This window comes from Pygoscelis adeliae, unplaced genomic scaffold (genome assembly GCF_000699105.1).
Source record: "Pygoscelis adeliae isolate BGI_AS28 unplaced genomic scaffold, ASM69910v1 Scaffold134, whole genome shotgun sequence".
Classification (NCBI taxonomy): domain Eukaryota; kingdom Metazoa; phylum Chordata; class Aves; order Sphenisciformes; family Spheniscidae; genus Pygoscelis; species Pygoscelis adeliae.
This window is the reverse complement of record NW_008824716.1, coordinates 1825381-1844234: the sequence shown is the minus strand read 5'-3', so window position 1 is coordinate 1844234 and position 18854 is coordinate 1825381. Positions and strand designations below refer to the sequence as shown.

Here is an 18854-nt window from a genome sequence, read left to right as displayed (position 1 = left end):
GTAACAATGAGTAAGCAGTCTTGCTCTGAAGGCTCAAACCCAAGCATTCGACCTGCAAGTCCGCTGCTACTTTTGGGTTGCCCTTTGGCATAATGCCTTCATCTTGCAGATCTAGAGATACTGCACTGCCTCGTTATGTACTGGTGTCTGATATCTTAGGTTGGTAGAAGTGCCCCATCCCTATCTCCAGGCACGCTTCAGGGTACTTCAGGTGCTTTGAGGTACTTCAGGGACTGGTGTGAGGAAGTGCTATTATCTCTGATGTTCTTGGTCTCCTGCTGCCTGTGTAACTTGGCGGTCTGCTGCTGACCATAGCTTCCTTATTCAGTTTCATTCAGCATACGCCAGCTCCTCCCTAGTAATCTCAGTTTGCTCTTCTCTCCCCTCTGCCCTTTCAGTTTGGAGTCCCGTGTACTGCTGTTTCTTCCCACAGATTAATGATTAGTCCTCTGTCAGGTTAGTACTGCCCCTGCCTTTTTGGTGCGTGAGACGCTGACAGTGCTATGAGGTGGCAATGGTAGCTTAGTAAGATTTTGTCCCTCTTATGTCAGATCACTCATTCCTGCCCTGGCACTCCCCATCTCTTTTGCTGCTCCTTTTTTTGTGCTTGATGAATTAGATTGAAAGTCTGATCCAGTGTTTCCCTGCTGGAAAGATCTTGAATTGTTTTAAGTTGAGATCAGAGGTTAATAAAAGAATTAAAAATAACATCAGAACACATAGAGTACCCTTTGAAAATCTGTGTTCAGCAAAAGCACTTACAAAAGCATACTGTATAGTGTGATACATGTTCCGTGATAAAATGACTTTTAAATAATAACTAGTATAAATTGTCTTTTTTGTGACTACCTTAAGGTATTGTTCATCTATAAGGGTATGTAGTAAAACACTGACTTTTGAGAACTGAGTGCTGGTAAGACTATACAACACTGCATGAATTTATGAAGTGAAATTAAAACCATAGTTTAAAGGAAGGAGATGAGATTTAATGGAATCATTTTTCTGTCAGAAGTATGTCTTCAACTTAGCTGTAGATACAGATGGTACTTGTTAACTTTAAATCTTACAATAACAAAGATCAAATCAATTATTAAAAATGTTTATCTTATTAAGGTGTTACATTGTACTGTTCTGAGATAAACAGTCCTTAAGTAAAAAGAAATGTTTAATTGAAAATGTGTAACTTTTGTTTGTAATTTAATGTGGTAGCCAATTTCGTGAATTTGTTCTGTGCCATATTTCAGTGACAGGTGAATCTGGTGCTGCTAGATGGGGGGGTTCAGTTCTCTTTCTTGTTTGACATGAGCATTTACGTGGCTGTGCCGTGAACTGGGGCAGGGAACTGGCACAACTGACAACTAGCTTATGGCATTCACTATACAGATAAAAGTATGCTGGTCAGTATAAAGTATCAGAAAAAAGGGTGGAACAGCCTCTTTCAGATGCAGTGCCAGCTTCTGCTCAACTGAGATCAGGGGATGGTGCTCTGTGAGCAACTGAGCAGATGTGTCAGTTCATTGATGCTGAAGAGGAGAGGCCTGACTGATGTCTTCTTCCTTGCTCCTGGCTACATGGCCTGCCTCACTCTGATGCTCATTAGATTACTCCACAAGCTGATCAAACTTGCTACTTTGGTAGAAAACTACCCACTATTTTGGTGTTTTGCTTGATAATTTTTATGCCATTTTAGTGAGTTGAAGTTTTTAAAGCAGCCTGATTACTGTGCTGGCTTTTTCAGAAATGGTAGGAATATACAGCTAAGAGAAAAGCTGAGTGTGTGAGGGGAGGAATGGACTCCCATCTATTACAAGCAGTGCTCTGCTATGTCTGCATACTGTGATTTGTGCAATCATAGAATAGTTTGGGTTGGAAGGGATCTTTAAAGGTCATCTAGTCCAACCCCCTGCTGTGGGCAGAGACATCTTCAACTAAATCAGGTTGCTCAGGGCCCCGTCCAACCTGACCTTGAATGTTTCCAGGGATGGGGCATCCACCACCTCTCTGGGCAAGCTGTGCCAGTGTTTCACCACCCTCAGCGTAAAAAAATTTCTTCCTTATATCTAGTCTGAATCTACCCTCTTTTAGTTTAAAACCATTGTCCTATCACAACAGGCCCTACTAAAACGTCTGTCCCCATCTTTCTTATAAGCCCCCTTTAAGTACTGAAAGGGCACAATAAAGTCCCCCTGGAGCCTTCTCCTGACCAGGCTGAACAACCCCAACTCTCTCAGCCTTTCTTCAGAGGAGAGGTGTTCCATCCCCCTGACCATTTTCGTGGCCCTCCTCTGGACCTGCTCCAACAAGTCCATGTCTTTCCTGTGCTGAGGGCTCCAGAGGTGGACGCAGTACTCCAGGTGGGGCCTCACCAGAGTGGAGTAGAGGGGCAGAATCACCTTCCTCGACCTGCTGGCCACACTTCTTTTTGGGCAGCCCAGGATACGGTTGGCCTTCTGGGCTGTGAGCGCACATTGCTGGCTCATGTCCAGCTTTTTGTCCACCAGTACCCCCAAGTCCTTCTCGGGGGCCCACTTCTCCAGCTTGTCCAGGTCCCTCTGGATGGTATCCCGTCCCTCTGGCGTGTCAACCACACCACTCAGCTTGGTGTCATCTGCAAACTTGCTGAGGATGCACTCGATCCCACTGTCTATGTCATTGATGAAGATATTAAACAGTATTGGTCCCAATACAGACCCCTGCGGGACGCCACTTGTCACCGATCTCCATGTGGACATTGAGCTGTTGGCCGCTAACCCTCTGGATGTGACCATCTAACTAATTCCTCACCCTTTACCGGACAGTCCACCCATCAAATCCATACCTCTCCAATTTAGAGAGAAGGATGTTGTGGGGGACCCTGTCAAAGGCCTTACAGAGGTCCAGATAGATGACACAGGGGTGAGGCTGACAGGGTCCTCCTTTCCACCCTTTTTAAAAATGTGTGCAATGTTTCCCTTTTTCCAGTCATCAGAGACTTGACCTGACTCCCATGACTTTTCAGATATCACAGAGAGTGGCTTGGCAACTGCATCAGCCAATTCCCTCAGGACTCTGGGATGCATCTTGTCAGGTCCCATAGATTCAGGTTCCTCAGGTGGTCTCGAACCTGATCATCTCTTACAGTGGGAAGGACTTCGCTCCCCCAGTCCCTGCCTTGAGGTCCACCCACTCAAGAGGTGTGGGAAGAGAGGTTGCCGGTGAAGACTGAGGCAAAAAAGTTGTTGAGTACTTCAGCCTTCTCCTCATCTGTTGTTACCACTTTGCCAGTCTTGCTTATCGGGGGGTGGGTGGGTACACTTTCTTTGACCGTCCTTTTCTGGTTGACAATATCTACGGAAGCCTTTCTTATTATTCTTTGCGTCCCTTCCCAAGTTCAGCTCCAGCCGTGCCTTGGCCGTCCTGACCCCATCCCTACACAACAGGGCAGTGTCCCTATATTCTTCCCAGGATACCTGTCCCTGCTTCCACTGCCTGTGCATTTCCTTCTTGCCCTTTAGTTTGACTAGTAGGTCTCGACTCATCCATGCTGGTCTCCTGCCTTCCTTTCCTTATTTCTTACACATGGGGACCAAGAGCTCTTGTGCTCTATGGAAAGCATCCTTAAAGATCTGCCAGCTCTGTTCTGCTCCCTTGCCCCTGAGGGCAGTTTCCCAGGGGGTCCTATTGAAGAGCTATTTAACTCCTTGAAGAGCTGGAAGTTTGCTTTCCCAAAATTCAGGGTCCTGCTTTACTCTTCACCTGACCCATATCTCTCAGGGCTGCCAACTCCACCAGTGCATGATCACTGCCGCCCGGGCTGCCTCCAATCTTGACATCACCGATTAGCTGCTTGCATTGGTGACCACCAGATCCAGTATCACATCCCCTCTGGTATGGCTATTACCTGGCTTAAGAAGTTATCCTCAGCGTACTCCAGGAGTCTCCTGGATTGCCTACAGCTCACTGTGCTACTTTTCCAGCAGATGTCAGGGTGATTGAAGTCCCCCAGCAGGAAGAAGCAGCTTCAGTGTTTCATTTGGTGATCTGTGTAGTTTTCTTAGTACAAACTAATGCTCAAAAATCTTTTTTTCTAATATGTAGACACTTACAGATTTGCTGTAAATACTTATTTCTTACTAAATGGGTGGGAAAATTTGCATGAGTCAAAGAATAATTTAGAATAAAGGAATTTGTGGTTAAGATAGCATTTTTTTCCTAATGTCTGATGGTCCAAGTATTTGGATTTCAAGTGAGATATGCTTAACATGGCTTGGATAGGAAAACAGTCTGTCTCTCAGTGTAAATCCTGGGTTTGAGTATTTTAACCAAAGAATTTTTTAGTTGATGTACACTGAACAGAGTATTTCACTTCTGTTATATAAAATATGTTCTTTGCAAACGAATGTAAGCAAATTCTTAAATCTTAAAACAGATGCCGCCTTTCAGCTTTGTTTGTCAGAGATTGCTATCTGAACAATAAATGTATTCCATATTTGTAAAAAGGTATTTAAACTGTAAATATTTAGTGAACTTCTTGAGTACCTTGCTGGAACTCAATAGAACTATAATCCTCCAAATTTCTTTCATCTCTAAAAGAGACATCCTAAAGATGGAATAGCATGTGACTTTAAAGACTGGCAGTAGTACAAAGAAGTGAATTTGTTTGTCCTGTATATACTGCATAAAACAAAGACAAAAAAAGGAGATTGTTACATTTATGGACATAAAAATGTACATGTTATGTCTTAACTGGTAAGCATGCAGTACGTGCAATAATAGAAATATATTGGACAAACCCTATCTAAACCTCTGAGAGCAATTAGGTCATTTGAAAGTAATGGAATCATTGCATGTTCTCATTATTTATATCTGAAGCCAGTCTATTTTTTTTCTTCTATTTTGAAAAGTATTCTGATTTGTCTTTCCTTTGTACTTCACAGTATATCTGTGAAGCACAATTGCAACTTTTCTTGCTAATTAAATCAATATAGTGAATAAGATTTTTTTTTTCAGTTATGATTTTGCAGACTAGTATGGTTTTTGATAGTTTTTTTTTTTTTTAAGAATTGCAAATTTGGGGGGGGGGGGAACTTTAAACAGGAAATGTAGGACAATTCCACTAACTCTTTAGTTGCCATACTCTGTGTTCTACAAAGTTGAGTTTTGGGGGTTTTTTTTGTTTGTTATTTTCCCCTCCTTTATGTTCTGTTTTGTGTCGTCCACAGATGAAAACTTGTAAAATTGTAGACTTTAGGCACTTGAATTCTTGTATTATTTGAAATTTTTGCAGTGGAAAACTTGACACTGACTTTGAGGGGAATAAGTAAAAGAAGCTATGGCAAGAGTTAATTGCTCTAATGAGACAGTTAAGCAGAATAGAGAAGGCTTTTGCAGAACTCAGGAAGAGTTTTAAAATATATTGTACTACGTATCTTTTTCTGTATGGGGAATTGTTTTCCTGCCATAGGAAGTGCCCTGGAGATTCTCTGTTTTCAGATCCTGTTTGACTGGAGGAAATGACCTCAAGGATCTTATTGATCAGGCAGCGATAAAGTAATAACGGCAGCGATAAAGTAATAATTTGCAAGTAACTTAGAAAGTAAGTTTGTCCAATGAGTCTACAAGTGTGCTCTTGCTTTCCTCTCATGAAATTACTTTTTATGGCCTGTTTTCTATTGGAACATTAACAGAAATGGGTAATAATAGGGGTGTTTGAAAAACATGCCGTACTTTCTATCAGCTTCTGTGTTTTTAAGAATCTACAGTGCATAAGCGTGTACTTCAGTCTGTAAGGCACTGTAAGTTATTTTGTTAAGTGCAAGTCCTAAGGCCTGCTTAAAGGGAACTGTAGTCATCGAGTCAATCTCATTTAAGTGTGTGCTTTTGAACTAAAAGCCTAACTTGAACGAAGGTTGTTATATGAGAAACTGAAGGTGAAAAAACTTGAATTGCTTTACGTTCTGTCCAGACTTTCAGTCTTTGAAACTCAAGGGCTGGAAACATATGTGTTAAATGGAAAGTAAAGATTATGACGAAACAATTTTGAGAGTGTAGTGAATTAAGGTATAAATGGGAAAAAGGTATTTTTACTTATTCCTGTAAATAAATAATGTTTAACAGTTTGAAAAATTGCACAGTAAGAAGATCTAAAATCAGCTTATACCTTGGACTTTGGTGTAGAAACAAGCCATTGTCCAACTTTTAGAAGCTATTTAGTGAAGTTGAAAGGGTTTTGATATCAGCAAAGTAATGAATGGTTCATTAGAAGACTAAAAAAAATTATAACTAGTAGTCTTACTTGTAAACAACAACAGAGCATAGTTAGGGAAATACAAATACTGCAGCATATTAATAATATTTAACATATACTACATAAAATCTATAAGCAGCAGAAGCCACATCTTGGAATATCTCTTTTTCATTCAGATTTTACTTAAGAGTATATGCTTGTATTTAAATGCCAGGGACTTCAGTATGTTTCACATTCTGTTCTAATTCTTACTGCTTTGCTGAGTTAGAACTAAGATGTTAAAATTTTCATACCTGTGAATTCTGAGCATGGATAAAGACTTAATAAAAATGCAACACAAAAGTATGATTTACTGCTTCTTATCTGTCTTCCAAAGAAAAAAAAAAGAAAGTTTGAGTAACACCCCTCTTTACTACTTCCAAATGCTGAAGCTTAGAATTATTTCTGGTTGTCCAGTAGTGAAGTTGCCTCCAAACTGGTTTTTTGGGGGAGAACTCGTATCCTGGGCTGCATCAAAAGTAGCGTGGCCAGCAGGTGGAGGGAGGTGATTCTGCCCCTCTCCTCTGCTCTGGTGAGACCCCACCTGGAGTGCTGTGTCCAGCTCTGGAGCCCTCAGCATAAGAAAGACAGGGACCTGTTGGAGCAGGTCCAGAGGAGGGCCACAAAAATGATCAGGGGGATGGAACACCTCTCCTCTGAAGAAAGGCTGAGAGAGTTGGGGTTGTTCAGCCTAGAGAAGAGAAGGCTTCGGGGAGACCTTCTTGCAGCCTATCGGTACTTAAAGGGGGCTTGTAAGAAAGACAGGGACAGACTTTTAGCAGGGCCTGTTGTGACAGGACAAGGGGGAATGGCTTTAAACTAAAGGGGGGTAGATTTAGACTAGATAGAAGGAAGAAATTTTTTATGCTGAGGGTGGTGAAACACTGGCACAAGTTTCCGAGAGAGGTGGTGGATGCCCCACCCCTGGCAACATTCAAGGTCAGGTTGGACGGGTCTCTGAGCACCCTGATCTAGTTGAAGATGTCCCTGCCCACAGCAGGGGGGTTGGACTAGATGACCTTTAAAAGTCCCTTCCAACCCAAACTATTCTGTGATGCTATAACTGTGTTGGAGGATGAATCGCAACTTGCATAGTGAGTAGAGGAAGTTTTAGAATAGGTCAATAAAGTGGATGGTAACAGATTGCTACAACCAGTTGGTATTCACCCCAGACTTCTAAGGGAACTGAAGGATGAAACAGCTCAGCTATGAACTGTGCTGTGTAAACTATTATTTGAACCTATGCCAGCATCAGAGGAAAAGAAGCCAGGTGACAAATGTGATGACAATTTTTAAAAAAGTTTCTGGGATTTGAGGATCTACAATTAGCAAAGTTGATACCTGTGGTGGACATATTGCAGATAATCATTAATAAAGGGTAGAATTAGTTAACTACAATAAATTACTGATATACTGGCAAAATCTTCTCTGTCTCAGTAATGGTTGAAAGCAAATAGGATTTCGGGAACTGTTAGGAAAGAAAAACGAAATAATAATTAAAAAAAGTGTCACTGTACAAGTTCAAGCTGTGCCCACATCCTGCATACTTTGTGTGGTTTTGTGTCCTCTTGCTAATAAAAGGTATAATAGAGGTACAGCAAAACTGATCAAGATTATCAAAACAAATAAAAGGAAGTCTTTCTTTGTACAGTGCGTAATTAAGAGTGGGAACTCTGTGCTAAAGGACTTCATCAATGTTTAAAATTTACTAGGTGTAAAAAGCAATTACACAAATGCATGGAAGAACAATCTGTTGAGGATTATTAAATGAAAAGATTTTGCTCTGGAATTGGACAACCTCTGAAAGGCAAATATATGGAGACTTGCAAAGAAGTGTATGCTTGACCTGTTCTTGTACTTTTTCCTATGCATCTTATTGATCCCTGGAAGAGGTTGACTTTTGATCCAACAAGGCATAGTTATTCCTATGAAGGGGTTTCTGGAGGCAGCAGTGTTGATAACACACTGATGCTTTAGTTGTTGCTAAGTAGTGCTTACACTAGTCAAGGACTTTTCAGCTTCCCGTGCTCTACGGACTGGGAAGGCTGGAGGTGCACAAGAAGCTGGGAGGGGGCACAGCCAGGACAGCTGACCCAAACTGGCCAACGGGATATTCCATACCATGTGTCGTCATGCTCAGTACATAAACTGGGGGGAGTTGGCTGGGGTGGGGTGACCGCTGCTTGGGAACTGGCTGGGCATCGGTCAGTGGGTGGTGAGCAATTGCCCTGTGCTTCGCTTGCTTTGTATATTCTTTTATTATTGTTGTTATTATCACTTTTTTATTTATTTTATTATTATTGAATCAATTATGCTCACCTTGGGTACAACTGCACTTGGGTCCTGTTATTCTGCTGTTGATAGCTTCTGTCAAGTGACAGATCAGCCTTGTAAGCCCAAGCAGCTAAGTCTTGATGGTAGGAATATATCTTAAAATAGGGAGATCTGAAAACCACAGAATTATGTGTCTACTGGAACTAGAATCTAAATAACTTTACTGCTGGGCACATCAGTATGTTTTGCTTTTCCTTGTACAGCAAACACCATTGTAGCAGAAAGCTCATCTCAACCCCTCCTTTTTCCTTTCCCCTCCGAAGAAAATTAGTGAAGTTTTAAATTCTTCCAGGAGTTGAATCAGTCTTGGTAAAAAGTTTCAGTTCTAGTGTGGAGCCAAGCAGGTGTTCAGAGTGTAACTAAGAAAAATATTATTCTGATTTGTATATGCCATATTTCTGAGAGTATTATAGTTACTTCTTAAGAAATTGGATTTCAGAATTGATTTTTTTTCTTCAGAATTTTATGAGCTGCCATTAAAAAATGTGCAAGCTTCATGTCTTTTGGTTTATGAATGAACTAACATTATTTAGAAACTATTTAGTCAGTATGATAACACTTAGGTTTTCAAAATAAAATGAAGACGGTATTTCTGCTTTAAAAAACTTAGTGACTTAGTTTAGCTACTTGGCTAATTTCCCAAAAGCAGTACTCTTTAACTGTAAACTCCTGTGTTCATTGTTGTAAAAGAGGAGAAAAAGAGTGGAAGCACAAACACAAGTCCATCTGATTAATCACTTGCCAGTGTAGTAGTTTCTGTTACGTGATCAGCCGGCCTATGCCTGTTATCGCTATGTCTTCCTGCAAAAGAGGACCTTATATGTCCATCTTAATTACCTGTTTGTTTTTTTTCTTGGTCCGCCTATTCATGCCATGATTTCAATGGGCAGGATGCATGTGCTGGCAACTGTAAAGATTCTAAGCTGAAGTACTTATTTTTATGCATGTAATGTGATGTACGTGCAGAAAATTAAAGACTGTATTAAGTAATATAAAAGGTGCTAGGTGCTAAAACCACCTGAAAAGATGTTCCAAATTTTTTGTTTTAATTTTTGAGAGCTATAAGAAAAAGTATCAGTATATTACACTTATAAATATAATTACTCTCCAACTCTCATTATATATGCTTCAGTTGTTTTCTCATGCAGATAATATAATTATACAAGTTTAATAGGATGGGTATTTTGTGGTAAATTAAAATATTTTAAAAATAGGCTCATTCATAGAGAAGCTTTGTCTGAAAGTATCTATAAAGTCAGTCATTGGATGTATTTAATAGCTGATTATAGAGGCATATTCTTCTGAATTACCTTGCAATAGCCTTTCAGAGATAAAATGCCTGATTACATTTGTACCTTTGCTGTTATAGTGGTGCCAGTTGTTATGTACCCTTGAGAAATTACTTGTGATAAAATCTGCTATTTTGAATGAGTTTAAGTTGTCATGCAGCTTGACTGAGTTATCGTGATGTATGCATGAATTGAGCCAATTTAACAGCAGTGTTGTCGAATATAGGAACAACAGTGCACGTGTGCATGACTGAACACATGTTTGAGTAAGGTAAGAAGTGACAATCTCTTACAAACTGCTCAGAAAACAAGCATTAAAACTTAAGAAATATTCACTATTGCAGCTACTACCATTCTGAAGATATGAGTTACTGATGAATAGAAATTGTCAAAAAGGGCAGAGGCCTGAATAAACAGGAACTTTGAATACACCGGCACCTTTGCACTATATTTTCCACATATCTATTGTACTGAACACGAAGAAGAATAGCAACTACCCATAATTTCTAGGAGTTTGCAATCCAACTTCATGTAAAGTAGTGGAAATGTTTTCAGTTTCAAAGCTGACAGGTAAAACTGTGAAACATTATTTTTATTCCTACCATAGTTAATAGCTTCATACTGATTTTTCAAGTTCTAGATATATGCAGATGTAAAATAAGATGGAGCGTGAAAGCTTTTTCGTAATACTTGAAATATAGTCTGTACCTCATAAAAGAACTGGATTAGGTTATTAGGAATGATGAACAGTCCCTGAGGTTAACATTTCTGTTGATACAACCTTAAAGTTGGTTGCTCCGTATGGAAGGAAGAACGTTTACCAGCTTCCTGGCCTGTCAGCATTCAGGTGTTCTTCCTACTGCTGTGCCCAGTATCCTCATTTTATCCTTGGTTTTATAAAAGAAGCAAACAGGTGTCTTCAATGATATTGCAGAATGATTTAGATCTAGTTCATAATTTCTTTGCTGTTTTGAAGCAGATTGTCACAAGTAACTGTGCAGGTGAACCCTGCAATTCAGTGTGGAATCTCCAAATGGAGCTGATGGCACCTGTGTAGCGTCACAGTCTAGGAAATAGACTTGTCAATGTCCTTTTTAGAGAGTAAACTTTGGGACAGTAGTTACAATCCTGGTCTTCAAAAGACTGTGTTCTGTCAGCCAAAAGACATGTATTCCTTGTCAGACCTTTAATTTCAACACTGGTGACGATACACCTGGAGTACTGTGTCCAGTTCGGTGCTCCCCAGTAAAAGAGAGACATGGACATACTGGGGAAAGTCCAACAAAACGTCATGAAGATGATGAAGGGACAGGAACATTTCTCCTATGAGGAAAGGCTGAGAGAGCTGGGACTGTTTAATATGGAGAAGAGAAAGCTCAGGGGGGATCTTCTCAATGTATATAAACACCTGAAGGGAGACTGTAAAGAAGACGGAGCCAGGCTCTTTTCAGTGTTGCCCAGTGACAGGACCAGAGGCAATGGGCACAAACTGAAACACAGGAAGTTCCTCCTGAACATCAGGAAACACTTTTTTTTCCTGTGAGGGTGACTGAGCACTGGCACAGGTTGCCCACAGAGGTTGTGGAGTCTCCCTCCATGCTTGGAGATATTCAAAAGCCAGCTGAACACAGTCCTGGGCACCTGGCCCTAGGTGGCCCTGTTTGAGCGAGGGGGGTTGAACCAGATGACCCCCAGAGGTCCCTTCCAACCTCAGTCATTCTGTGATTTGTAGCAAGTTATTCCACATTTTTGCTTTTAATAACTAAGAACTTTTGCAGCATTTTTTATTTAGCTACAACCTCATCTTCTATTAAAGATCTGTTCCTTTGATTCCAGAAAACTTTTTGGAGATGAAGAATGCAGGTCTTTCAGTTGAATATCCTACTATATGGGGCACAAGCTATCATTTACTTTAAAAAGTTAGGCTTCTAAACAGAAGAGATAGGCATCACTTTCATAATGAGACTTGGTATGGGTACATCCTTTGAGCCCGTGACCCTAGGCTTGTTCTTTCATTTTTTGGTGAAGACAGATGACTGTCTGATGACTGTTGCCTTAACTAAGAGGGTAGGAAAGGTGTAAGGTCTTGTATAATTTTCTGTACGCTCTGTTACTTAGTGACAAAATAACTCCATTAGGTGTTCTGTAGATTTCTGTGTAATACAGTCTTCAAGTTTCATCTGAACTAGGAATTCAGACTTTTTAAAATAAATTTTTAGATCTGCATTTTCCTTTTGAAGTTTGTATTTCAAGAGTATTTTGTTTTTATTCAGTAGGATGATGTATTTTAGAAGATTTTTCTTTAGTATACAGATGCACAGACATGATTTTTCTTACACAAAGATTGCAGGTAGCAGATTATATCAAGACCTGTGGCAGAAATGGAAATAGTGGATAGCAATTCATGAATGTACTATGAAGTTCAACAAGGGGAAGTGCAAAGTCCTGCACCTGGGGAAGAACAACCCCATGCACCAATATATGCTGGGGGCCATCCAGCTGGAAAGCAGCTTGGCAGAAAAGAACCTGGGGGTCCTGGTGGACACCAAATTGAACATGAGCCAGCAATGTGCCCTTGCAGAAAAGAATGCTAATGGTATCCTGGGCTGCATTAGACAAAGTATTGCCAGCAGGTCGAGGGAGGTGATCTTTCCCCTCTACTTAGCACTGGTGAGACCACATCTGGAGTGCTGTGTCTAGTTCTGGGCTCCCCAGTACAAGAGAGACATGGACATACTGGAAAGAGTCCAACGAAGGGCCACCAAGATGACTAAGGGGCTGGAGCATCTCTCCTGTGAAGAAAGGCTGAGAGAGCTGGGACTGTTTAATATGGAGAAGAGAAAGCTCAGGGGGGATCTTCTCAATGTATATAAACACCTGAAGGGAGACTGTAAAGAAGACGGAGCCAGGCTCTTTTCAGTGTTGCCCAGTGACAGGACCAGAGGCAATGGGCACAAACTGAAACACAGGAAGTTCCTCCTGAACATCAGGAAACACTTTTTTTTCCTGTGAGGGTGACTGAGCACTGGCACAGGTTGCCCACAGAGGTTGTGGAGTCTCCCTCCATGCTTGGAGATATTCAAAAGCCAGCTGAACACAGTCCTGGGCACCTGGCCCTAGGTGGCCCTGTTTGAGCGAGGGGGGTTGAACCAGATGACCCCCAGAGGTCCCTTCCAACCTCAGTCATTCTGTGATTTGTAGCAAGTTATTCCACATTTTTGCTTTTAATAACTAAGAACTTTTGCAGCATTTTTTATTTAGCTACAACCTCATCTTCTATTAAAGATCTGTTCCTTTGATTCCAGAAAACTTTTTGGAGATGAAGAATGCAGGTCTTTCAGTTGAATATCCTACTATATGGGGCACAAGCTATCATTTACTTTAAAAAGTTAGGCTTCTAAACAGAAGAGATAGGCATCACTTTCATAATGAGACTTGGTATGGGTACATCCTTTGAGCCCGTGACCCTAGGCTTGTTCTTTCATTTTTTGGTGAAGACAGATGACTGCATGATGACTGTTGCCTTAACTAAGAGGGTAGGAAAGGTGTAAGGTCTTGTATAATTTTCTGTACGCTCTGTTACTTAGTGACAAAATAACTCCATTAGGTGTTCTGTAGATTTCTGTGTAATACAGTCTTCAAGTTTCATCTGAACTAGGAATTCAGACTTTTTAAAATAAATTTTTAGATAGATGACTGTTGCCTTAACTAAGAGGGTAGGAAAGGTGTAAGGTCTTGTATAATTTTCTGTACGCTCTGTTACTTAGTGACAAAATAACTCCATTAGGTGTTCTGTAGATTTCTGTGTAATACAGTCTTCAAGTTTCATCTGAACTAGGAATTCAGACTTTTTAAAATAAATTTTTAGATCTGCATTTTCCTTTTGAAGTTTGTATTTCAAGAGTATTTTGTTTTTATTCAGTAGGATGATGTATTTTAGAAGATTTTTCTTTAGCATACAGATGCACAGACATGATTTTTCTTACACAAAGATTGCAGGTAGCAGATTATATCAAGACCTGTGGCAGAAATGGAAATAGTGGATAGCAATTCATGAATGTACTTATTATTTCAGTGGCACCTACCAAGAATGTTATTGCTTCAGAGATCTGCAGAGTAGCTATGTAGGATTCAATCCACATTTTTATGAAATGCTATTCTGTAGGCTTCCAACTGTGATGTTATATTTGTAAACAGTCCTGTCACCACTCCATTCAGGACTCTGATTTCAGTCAGATCATTACCACAGGTGGAAGTTGTTTACTGCAGTTGAATTTGTATATGGACGCACGTTTGAAGGAGACAGTAAAAGCAATCTTTCCAATAGCTAAAACTCCTTTGAGGTATTTGTCCATCTGTACACTGGCTGTGTACAAATCTGTTAATTTTGGAGTCATGTTAGTAAGGATATGCAATTGTGGAGATAAGAGGAACTGTGAAGGGTGTGAGATGAATTCTGTGTGTTTCAAAGTGCTCTAGCACTTTGTTTCCCAGCCTGAGAGGGCAGAGCAGTTGGAACATCAGATGAGGTACTACTGACTAAAAACTATCCACTTCAGATGCTGGGGCCATGTGTATGCCCCCAGTGTGATAGATGTAGCATATAGGCAGAACTTAAAAGGATATGTGGTTCTTGATATGTAACATTCGTTTTTAGTTGTATAATACCTGAAATAAGACATGTGATTTTGAAAAAGTTAATGGTTTAATGTGATGGTCCAACTTCTGGAGCCGTGATAGCTGTCTGTGCATTTTGAGATCCCTTGGTTTGATTCTTCTCTCGTTAGCATGACAACTTCTTATTTCTATTTCCCTCAATAGTCACCTCCTTTCTGTAGCAGCTGCCCACTCTCACTGGGCTGCTTTCTCTTTTTCCAGTGTAAGCAGATGTTTCTCATTTTCTATTCTCTGTATACTTTCCTCCCTGCTCCAGTGCCCTCCCCAAATAAAAATCTAATTGCTTATTTTCTTTGGTTTTCTGTTAGTCTAGATATTTACTTCACCTGTTCAGATCTTTCTATTTTTTTTTTTTCTTCCTCCCCCCCTGCTCCCTCAGTGGGCTTTTTCCCTTTTTTCTTGTTGGAAATAGGGAATAGTTTTGTCTCTTGGTTGTTGGTTTTTTTTTTCCTCTTTTATAAGTTAATAAGCAAATGAGGTAAAAATTTCTAGAGGTGGTAGGAGGTATCAGAGGTTTTATTGGAAAGTGCAACATTTTCAATAGGGAAGACAAGTAATAAGTATCCTCTGCTTCTTATTGCTGCCAACTACATAAGGATGTGACCTGAATTCTCCTGAAGAAGTATCACGTAAGTTTGCAGTAATTGAGTTTGTTGCATAATTGTATAACTCTGCATACAGTTCCTGCATGAGTTCTTAGAATAAATATGTTCTATGCTTATACATTTTTCCTTAGGGTTGCGATGCCTTAGGTATTGCTGAAACATTGTGCATAACCCCCTCCTGGGTGAAAATTCCAGAAGGAATTGTTTCTTGATTTGAAAGTTGGGAGTTACAATAGTGCGTGTTTAACTGCTGATTTTTTTGTATGTTTGTGTATCTGTGTATTAACTCTGTTGTAAGACTTGTAATGCATAAATACTGCTTTCTAGTGCTGGAAAAGGCAAACATATTTGTGTTTTTTCTGTTTCAGCCCCTATTAGTATCTAGTTCAAGGCTGTCAGGGCAAGTTTAAGTAAATTAATAAATTAAGATAATTTCACTTTTTTAATTGCGACTATTAAGGAAACTATTTTGTTTCCTGTAAAATGATGGTTTGCAAAGTTCCAAGGTAGCCATAAAATACTACTGTATTTTCATTATGATTCAGATGAGTAAGGCATGAAGATGGCATGGAACCTGCGCTACAGATATGCCCAGGTCTTATAGTGGAATCTGCAATTCTAGCATTGATAAGACAGGCAAGTCAAAATGATCTTTTAAGAATGACTGTTTTCAGCACGCAGCCGTTAAGAAATTTGAGAGGTCCGTTAAGGTGTGTAACTGCAGGAGAAAACAGTTGCATGATCCTGAGATCCGTAGCCCCTGACATGCCCTCGGTTCAGGAGGGTGTCTTCTTAAAGCATAACCAGAAAAAAAGTGAAGCTTTAGTGGTAACCTCCTTATTATCTTGTAGCTCAAACATCATTCTGTTCCTTTTGAACACGGAGTATTGAGTTCTCACATTGGTGGTTAAAACCTACTTCTTTTGCTTTCACATGCAGAGTGTGTTGTTTTTCCTGGGACAGAAGAATGCTAACCTTTCTGTTAAAACTGTGCTAAAAGAAATTCAAGGCCAACTGGTTGTTGTGGGAAGGGTGGGGAGAAAGACAAAAGAGGAGAACTGTGGCTTTGTAACCCATTTGCCGGGACCCTGGATATCGGTCCTTCTTCCAAGGGCTGCTTTATGCTCAGTAATTATGCTTTATGCTCATTTTTCAGAAAGCCAGGTTCTTTTCTGCACTGTGGCATGTCCTCAAGAGGAGCATCATGCTGCCTAACAGATGTAGAGTATTAAAAGTGATTTGGGAGATGATTCAAATTTGTGTCTTCACCAGCTCAGAAGGGACTAGAATCCAGTTCCTTCAATCCCTATGTGAGGTCTTTAAGTTCTTATCTCTTTGGTAGTATTCTAGACAAAAAAGCTCAAAGACCTCAGGACGTCATTTAGTGTATGTCCCAATCCTAGGCAAAATTTATTGTGCTTAGAAAATAATTTTTTAAGAATCATAGAATAATTTGGGTAGGAAGAGACCTTTAAAGGTCATGTAGTCCAACCCCCCCTGCAATAAGCAGGGACATCTTCAACTAGATCAGGTTGCTCAGAGCCCATCCAGCCTGACGTAGCTCTCAAAGATCTCTCTGAAAATTTACGGAAGTAATTTCAACTTAGGGAAATCCTCCTGATAATTCATGTTACATCTAGTTTTGTCAAGAATCATCAATGCGTCAGAAATTTTAATCCTGTATCTTCTTGACAAGACGTCTCACCTATATCCATCTCTTTCTGAAGTCAGTAGCATATACTTTTATTACAACATATTTTCTACTCTCAAATATTTGAAGTGTGTATAACTTAATTTGGAACAATCACACTGTAAAAGCTTGGAAACTAATTTCATTTGTGAAATAGAGAATTAGATAAACAATAGTAATACACTGTCTGAATAACACTTGACGGTGAAGATTTGTGCTAGGGTGGGAAAAAAAAAGAAAGGAAAAAAAAGGAATAAGATAAAAAAGGACAAACAGATTGGATTTAAGGAAAGATTTGTGTGGTTTTGGTCTTTTTTTGTTTGTTTGCATAATAATTGGAATGGTTCCTACTAATACATTATCAAGCCTATGCTGTTATTTTAAGTGAAATTCTTATGACAATGTGTGAATAATGAGAAATAAATTCAACTTACATAATGCATTTGGAAGATCCTATTTGTATGAATTATTTTCTGAAAAGAAAGAATAAGCCAAAAATTCCAGCAATGTTAATGTAAATTTATACAATCACTTTGTCTGTGGTATTTTATAATAAGGTGATTACATCATATATTTAAAAATACATCTTTTTGGAGGAGATAAGGAAAATAGGTATATATTCATTTATGTTCCAAGGTAAAGTTAATTTTTTCATGAGGCAGTGGTCTTTGATAATTTTTGTGCGTATATTTAGACAAAAGTGGTCACAGAAATACTTAAATTTTGGGTTGGTTCTTTATCACTCAGTGTTGAGACATATTGACATATCTTCTTTAAGATTTGTTATTGTTAAAATCCAACTCAGAATATTAACCTGGCCAGGCTGACTGAAGTATGTTGCATGGTATTTTAAGTATGACTTTCATGACCTCATACCATTTATACAATTAACATTAGCATCTTTATTTAGTTTATATATATATATATAAAAAATCTTGTTCTAGGAGGTGAACATGCTGACAAATATGTCTGAAGAGCAAAAATTTTGAGAATACAAGCAATAAATGCAAAACCTCTGTATATTATTGTCTGTATGTTCTATGATATGTTCTTTTCTTTGTGAATTGACTACGCTTGATAGCAAATGTTTTCTGAATTCATTAATGTTTTCTTTAAATATTATGAGTTAACAATGAGTGTATTTGTGTTTACTTTGGCAGTAAAAAAAGAGGAGGAGGATTTTGAAGAAAAGAAATCCATTAAGAAACGAATCAAAGAATTAAAAGTTTTGGACCCAAAGATTGCACAGAATCTGTGTAAGTAGGTTCTGTTTTTATGACAAAGTAATGTTGTATAAATGTTCCATAAAAATGTCTTTCTCTCTTGTCTGACTGCCTCATAACCACTTTTTGTTTAAAACGTGAGAATATGTGAATATGTGCAGTAATTGATGTTAAGCCCAAACATGTGAGTTGATACAACTGAAACACATTTAAAAAGACCCAGAAAACAGTTAAAGGTTATCCCTTGTTTAAGACTGAAATTATTCTCTCTTGTCTATATTGAAGTACAAGCATACAGCTAAGTATCTAATTATCTATCTATATTTTCAACATCATTCATCAAGGCATACTGCCTGCCCCCCCTGCCCAGCAAAAAAGACAATAATGCCTAGAAGATGTCTGGTCATCTCTCATGTACTTTATAGAAAGAAGGCAATACTTAGTATTATGCAATAATATGCAAATAAAGATGATAAAGTTTTGGCGGAGAGGAGTTTTATAAATCACAGAATCATAGAATCATTTAGGTTAGAAAGGACCTTTAAGATCATCAAGTCCAACTATTAACCTAGCATTGCAAAGTCCACCACTAAACCATGTCCCTAAGCACCACATCTACACATCTTTTAAATGTGTAGGGATTCCAGGGATGGTGACTCCACCACTTCCCTGGGCAGCCTGTTCCAATGCTTGACAACTCTTTCAGTCAAGAAAGTTTTCCTAAGATCCAATCTAAACCTCCCCTGGTGCAACTTGAGGCCATTTCCTCTC

The 18854-nt window shown here is 39.3% G+C and overlaps 1 protein-coding gene across 1 annotated transcript in view; it reads left to right on the top strand.

Moving 5' to 3' along the window:
• Nucleotides 1-18854, top strand: part of DIAPH3 (diaphanous-related formin 3) — a 234091-nt gene that overhangs the window by 72081 nt on the left and 143156 nt on the right. Inside the window, exon 16 of the mRNA XM_009323204.1 lies at nucleotides 18021-18116. Coding sequence (XP_009321479.1) covers nucleotides 18021-18116 — 96 coding nt within the window. The remainder of the gene's footprint in view (nucleotides 1-18020; nucleotides 18117-18854) is intronic.